This window comes from Xenopus tropicalis, chromosome 7 (genome assembly GCF_000004195.4).
Source record: "Xenopus tropicalis strain Nigerian chromosome 7, UCB_Xtro_10.0, whole genome shotgun sequence".
Taxonomy (NCBI): Eukaryota; Metazoa; Chordata; class Amphibia; order Anura; family Pipidae; genus Xenopus; species Xenopus tropicalis.
The window spans coordinates 114,536,856-114,543,981 of record NC_030683.2 but is presented as its reverse complement, the minus strand read 5'-3'; the positions used below and the strand labels follow the sequence as shown (position 1 = coordinate 114,543,981).

The 7,126-nt window shown below is 42.2% G+C and overlaps 1 protein-coding gene across 1 annotated transcript in view; it reads right to left on the bottom strand.

Annotated features, from left to right (window-relative positions):
- Nucleotides 1–7,126, bottom strand: part of kcnj14 (potassium inwardly rectifying channel subfamily J member 14) — a 34,926-nt gene that overhangs the window by 4,706 nt on the left and 23,094 nt on the right. Inside the window, exon 2 of the mRNA XM_002934998.3 lies at nucleotides 1,225–2,089. Within this exon, the coding sequence (XP_002935044.1) occupies nucleotides 1,225–1,956 (732 nt within the window). The 5' untranslated portion in view covers nucleotides 1,957–2,089. The remainder of the gene's footprint in view (nucleotides 1–1,224; nucleotides 2,090–7,126) is intronic.

Here is a 7,126-nt window from a genome sequence, read left to right as displayed (position 1 = left end):
ATTAACTAGATATCTGATGAGATATCTGAAGAGCTTTACCAAATTCTTGTCTTTTCCTTCACTAAAAGCCATAAAAGGTAAAAATAAACCCATATACAACTCATGGCAAGAAATCAATAAAATATTACAGGCAATATGACATTCAGAGCAATCTAAAGAACAGAAATACATGACAGTCGCTAGAATGAGTTGACTTGACTTGACAGTGCTAGTCAATAGGGAGTAAATTGGGCTATTGTAGATAGCAATAAAGATCTACATAGTAAAACTGAAGAGAATCTGCAGAAAGTGGAACTAAAACCATACATCTTCACCTCTTTGTATTTGGGCTTGTTAACTGCAACTTCACATCTCAATGCCTGATATGAAGTTTATTCACTGCAGAAAACCTCCCTGGTCCAGAGGTCTTCTCATTAATTCCCCCACATCGTTGGAATGCATTGCCCATCTACATCGTATGTTACCACCTTCAAGGCTCTCCTCCAGCTATATTTCCTCTGTAAGTTGCTGTAGCCTGGAACTGTCCTTATGATGTTCTTTCTGATCCCAACAACAACAACAATAGGGTATCATAATACATGCTCCTGCTATCAATGTACACTCATTAAGAGATAGAACTCTCTTCACTTTGCTTTTATGTAATATGTGTTTTACAAATCAGTCCTACAGCTTCCCTTTAGTTTTGTCAGTCCTGTGCAGATGTAGGTATGCTATTTGGTGTATATATATACATGTATCAGTACGGGACCGGGGAAAGGGACAACATCTTGAACTTCTAAATTGTTTGGTGAGATGTTATTATGGAACTAATAGACGCATAGCAAATATAGGGCTAGGTTGTTGAGAGCATATGACCTGAATAAACTAACAGCAGATGGAGTCGATTGAAAATTCTGTTTCAGCCCTGCCCTAAGGCAAGCTTGGTTTTCCACGAAATCTCCCATAAATACACAGTAAAATACAGTAGGATGTCAGAGTAGGTCAACTATAGTTGTGTTTATCCATGCTGCGTGCCTTAGTGCAGGTGTTTGCTCACTTAAAAAGCACTGACTGAGGTCATAAATACATTTGCTAATCAGGGAGGAAGCCTTGGGCTAGTTATATTTCATATACCATTCATATTTATAAAAAATATGAAGACTATAATATATTATAGATTCTTCTGTATGACTATGTAGCTTTATTGACTTTATTGTACTTTGTTCATAACAAAATGAATATTACCTGAAGAAGCTGCGCTCGAACATGCGCTTCTACTAGGTGGCTCTTGCGAAGATTTGCGACCCTCCACATGAGGCATAGCTTCTCATCTCTGAGTGCAATAACAGCATTTTCTGTGAAAACAAGAGTTTCATTCCTCTTTTTGGGTTTAGCTATTTTTGCCATGATGGCTCCAATGATGAAGGCATCAATAATACACCCCACAATACACTGGAGTACCACAGTCAACACAGCCATAGGGCATTCCTCCGTCACACTTCTGAACCCATAGCCAATGGAAGTTTGTGTCTCTAAAGAAAACAGAAAGGCGGCCATGAAACTAGTGACTTGTAAGAAGCATGGGGCATTATGTGCCTCCTCGGAGCCAGGTTCGGGTGGTGGTGCCAGGTCCCCGTGCAATGAGGCAATTAACCAGAAAGTAAATCCAAAAATGAGCCATGAGACCACAAATGTAAAGGAGAAAATGAGGAACATCCATCTCCAGCGTATGTCAACACATGTGGTAAAAAGGTCCGTTAGGTAGCGTTGGCTTTTCTCGCTGAGATTGATAAATTCTACATTGCAATGTCCATCTTTCTGGACGAATCGACTGCGCTGGCGAGTAGGCTTAGTATGCACTTTGCCATTGCGGTAGGGAGTAGGTCTCATTGCCTGTGTCAGCTGTGATTCCTCCTCCTCACGGAGTGGATCAGGAATGTCTGTACTGAAGCGACGGATGGCACGGGCAACCCCCATGGCCAGTGCACCCCGGGGGAGAATGGTGGTACTACCCAGCTTGGCTGTGAGAAGGTGCCAGATAGATGAGAACCTTGGTATCCTGGTGGTTTAAAGGCACAGAATCTTCATCTTGTAGTTCTTTTAGCCAATCCTATACCAACAGAGAAGAAATATATTAATAATACATTATTAATAAATATATTTTATGCATAGCTTATTGAGCATGGATGTGATTCTCTAATACAGTAGTTCCCAAACTGTTGGGTTGCCCTCCAGTCTGGAAGATTAGAGATTTGGCTGAGGGATCCATCCTGAGGGCCAGTTAGGGTCATATTTGGGCAGATCGCCTTTTACTGTTCCCAAATTGTTGGGTTGCTCCCCCCCATCCCCCTAGGGAAGATCAGAGATTTGATTGGGGCAACCATCCTGAAGGCCAGTTAGGGTCATATTTGGGCAGATCGCCTTTTACTGTGTCCATATTGTTGGGTTGCCCCTCATGCCCCTAAGGATGAACAGAGACTTGCCTGGGGGATCCATGCTAAATGCCAGTTAGGGCCATATTTGTGTAGAATGTAGAATGCCAATTTTTCTTTTTTGGGGGTTGTTCCGCCCCCCCCCCCCATTAAATTGACAATTGTAAACCCCATATGGTGGTCCTAGCTTTTACAAGAGATAGATTGCCAAGACCACAGCATTGGTTCCACAGGTATAATCATCCCCCACCTAAGCCTGTGGAACCAATGCTCCCTTGTACCCACCATAGGGCACCTTGTTCTTTAGACATAGGCATGCTAGGTTCTAGTCTCAACCCATTACAGTGGTATTGCATTGATGTGTGCCTTTTTTGCACCTAACATTACATGCACTGTTATTAAATGGAGCCCTTAATGTTTAGTTTGGTAAACTTTCACCATCTGCAGAACCAAATCTCTCAGCATCCATTCTATCCTAGCTCTACTATTGAAAGAATGGGGGAGCTTCCATAAATGCTGGATGGGGACCCAAAGGTTGCTTGTTATTGCTATAACACCTGCTGCCAAATGACCCATCTCTTTGCTCCTCATGTGATTATATTACAATTCATGACCATTTAACTGTCAGCACTAATGCTTAAATACAGGTTTATCCTATAAGTGAAGCCTCTTAGCACTTCTTTGTTGACTTGTTTGTGTTTACCTTGAGGCTATTGTCCCAGCACCGCCCACTGCTATCCTATCTCCTTGTGTGACATAAGCCTTATCTGCCAGTATCCTACTGTCAGTATATATTCACTTCCCTAAGATACAGGATTAAATCTATCATTTAGGTTCTTCTTGCCTTTTATTTGTTTAAGATTTTGGGTACTTGTGTCTGTTGCAGTTTATTAACACATCTTTGCCATGGGGCTATTTTAACCATTAACATGTAAAGATAATTATGTACATACATACTATGATCGGAATACATTATGATACATTAGTAGTGATATTTTTTAGTGTGCTAAGTTAATGGTTGTGATGGTCATCATAAACAGGCATCAACAAAATCAGCAATTTCAAATAAAATAGCTTAATGGATTAGGGATGTCCACAGATTGCCTAATGAGCGGATCTTTCCCTGATGCCCACCTTCATCTGGGCGATATCAGATTGATCCGTTCGTTTGGCCCTTGGACCAAACAATCTGATCACATTGACCGGATGCAGGGCAGTTGAGAGAGAACTGCATCAGTAAACTTCAACAACGCATTTCTTACTACAACTGGATTTTTAATCCTGCCTGATTGATATCTGGCTGATTTTTGTCCAGATATCGGTTGAGAAAGCCCACTGGAGGGCCCTATACATGGGCTGATAAGCTGCCCGCGTGGTCTGTCAGCAACTTTTAGACCATAAGGTGACAGATACAGTATATAAAAATATTGTTGTATCAGTCATAGTTCCAGGTGTAGCTAGGACAGCAAATATGCTTTAACTGCAAATCTCACCCTGATCGATCTTCAAGCTAGTCTTCTAGCAGTATCTTGAGGTTCATCCTCCAGAAATCTCATTCTATCTGGCCTTTAGGCTGGGTCCCCCACCTGGGCAGCCCCACAGTTTTGGAACCACTGCTGTACTGTATTATTCTTTTGATTCTCGTTCTTAAACCAATTGATTGAGTAATACTAAAGTTTGAAACCCATTGGCAAAATCTTTTTTCCTGAAATAATCCAATTTGAGTTCCCTTGAGGTCCCTTGGGGAATGACATGGCTATTATACCTGATGACCAACAAATGGTCTGATATCAGTCAACTTAGTGGATTTTATATCATTGGAATCTACTGTATATAAAACTTATCAGATTCCGGTTAGAATAATGTATCATTTTGAGCCCATATATGCGTTGATATTAAAACTGACCATATTGGCTCTGATTATGTGCCAATGCTTGGCCCTACGGATTCTACATGGCGGGTATTTTACCAGCCTAGCTGGTAAAACACCCGCCAAGCCTGGGGCCTCTATTACAAATTTATCGCCAATATAGCCGCTGGTAAATTTGCAAATTCCTAAATGTAACTCCTGGCCCGCCCACCTAAACCCTCAACCCACCCCAATCTTTTATCTTCCCTGATCTCCCCTCGCTGCCTGCCTGATCTGCCATAGCTCTCACCCTGTGCCATCACCCATCCTCTCCACACTCCCATTTATGTCATAGACTGCCCCCTTTCATAACCGCCCCCAACCAGCCAGTAAAACAAATTTTAAACAGTGACAACCCTACTTGGCCCCCTATAGTCATAGTTGCACAAATGACACCAATAAAACTGCACTGAGAATTCTGTCTTCATAGAGTTAGGTCTAGAACTGTATTGTGTTGGCGTGACCGAGCTCCTGAATATAATTCTACATACAGTACCGCCCAGTATTTCCATTAGACAGAACTTTCATTGCAGTTCCATATGTAACAGTATATATTTCATGGGAACTGTGTAAATATTTGGATAGCGGCTTGTAAAAAAAAAAAAAAAAGAGTAACTAGATGGTGGGTTTAAAGATATAGCCAGATGCCTGCCGTTCAGCTAATGCTAACAGGAACCAGGCATAAAGTTGTTCTCCTCATGTTTCATGGCCAGTAATATGTTATTCATTATTAAATGGAATGAATATAAGTTGCATTGCTTACAAAAGTATATATATATATATATATATGTACATTTAATACAAATCTGCATGGTGTCCTCCGGCCTATGTGGGTCAAATCCTTCTCGTGGCTTTGGCCCTCGTGACAGCTCTAGACCTCACACACACACACACTTGTCTCCGCACAAGAGCTGCTTATGTTTCCATATAAAGCAGATGTGAAGCTTAGTGGCAACAGGCGAGGAATTTCATGACAATGTCATATCTAATCTCAGACAAGGTATCCAGTTTAAATGTGAGGTCAGTGATGCAGCAAGAAAAGTGTAGGCTCCGGTTCCCATGCTGACTGCAACATGAGAAACTGATGGGGGGGCCGTTATTCCAAACGGCGCAAAGTCCCCGGGTTGAGGGTATCCGATCATGTAGCAGAACCAGTGCACGCGTGAATATATGAATGTTAAAAGGCCTCAGTGGGAAACGAGTACGTGTCCAGCCACTTACCAGCACTTTTTACAAGCTTTGGATTTGTGCCTCACCAAACCCTTAGGGGCCCATTTACTAATCATCGGATTTTTTATTTTTCTCAATTCAGATATTTAGCACTAAATGTCACCCGAAAAAAAAGTTGTGATTTTTTTTTTTCAAGATTTACTAAGCGTCTAAACGGTTAAAAATCCAAATCCGATAATTCACCATATAAAACTTTGCGAGTTCACGTAGAAGTTAGTGGCAGATGTCCATTCACTTTCCTGGAAGATCCTTCTTTTGTCCCAAAACTTTGACACTGGTTTTTGAAAAAAGTTGCGGTTTCGGAGCCTCAGCTTGAATTTTAAACATTCGAGGAAATGAGTTTAGCCAAGTTTGAAAATTTTTAAAAAATGAGAAATTATAGTAAATCATTTTTCGTTTATTTAAAATAAGTTTTAGTAAATGCACCCCTAAAAGGTGATTTATTAACGTTTGAATTTGAATTTTTTCCACAATGCAATTTTTTTTTTGTGCTAAAACCTCCAATTTTTGAACTATCGTTTAAAACTCAGATATTTAATATTTTTTAAAGGGGGCATTTACTAAAGAAAGATTTTTTTCAGATTGGGTTTTTGTCAGCGAAAAAAAACCCTGCAGTTTTTTTCATAATTCATTATGTAATAAAACCACAACAACAAAGGCTAAAAAACGCCATTGAAGAACAAAGAAGCAGAAGAGGAGTATCACTAGGCTTAATAGAGAACAAAACTTGTTTTGTCACTGCCTGTTTTCTCTGTCATACCTGTTCCCTTGTACCAGCTTCCTCCTTGGTCCAAATTCCAATCCTTAGGTGTGAGTTGCCCTTGATGTTACAATTAGGCCCCTGGTCCTGCCAATACAATAAGCCCCTTGCGATAGCCATTGGCTCTGATAGATTGCACCTTGATACAATAGCAATCAGAGTTGGACTGGTCTACCAGGACACAAAATCCCAGTGGGCCCCGACCAGGGTCGGACTGGGAGGGGCAGGGCCCACCGGGGCTGCCAACCCACTGGGCCACGTCCCTGCACCCCCTAAACCCCCAAAGGGGCCCCCGCTGAGCCTCCCAAACCCCCCGCCTGACGTCCTCCCCTGAGCGGGCCTAAGTTTAACGCATCAGGGGAGGAACACCATAGGCCGGGGGGAGCGCCGGCAAGAGTCCAGTCTAGGTCGCGGCCCACCAGGTTTTTTCCAGTCCGACCCTGGCCCTGACCCTGTTGGTCACTGCCCTAGACACCACTTTTACTACACTCTCTACTACACTTACATTGCTGTTAAAAAGTAGAGATGGCCGTACTTTCCACATTGGCCATCATTCATTTTTAACAGTAAAGTAGCGCAGAAAAGCAAGAACAGTGTTGGCTGGGGGCAAAGCAGGAACATGGAGCGGCGGTGGCTGGGTGATGGGCCCTTAGGTAGCTGGGTGGTGGGCCCCTTAGTCTGGTACCCGGTGGGCCATGGGTACCCCAGTCCAACTCTGAGTTCCTAAAACATTTAACAACCAACCAGGATTTCTAGATGAGCCCAAAGATTGTGTAGAAGTCAATGGCAGATGTCCCTTCTCTTTCCCAGCAGATT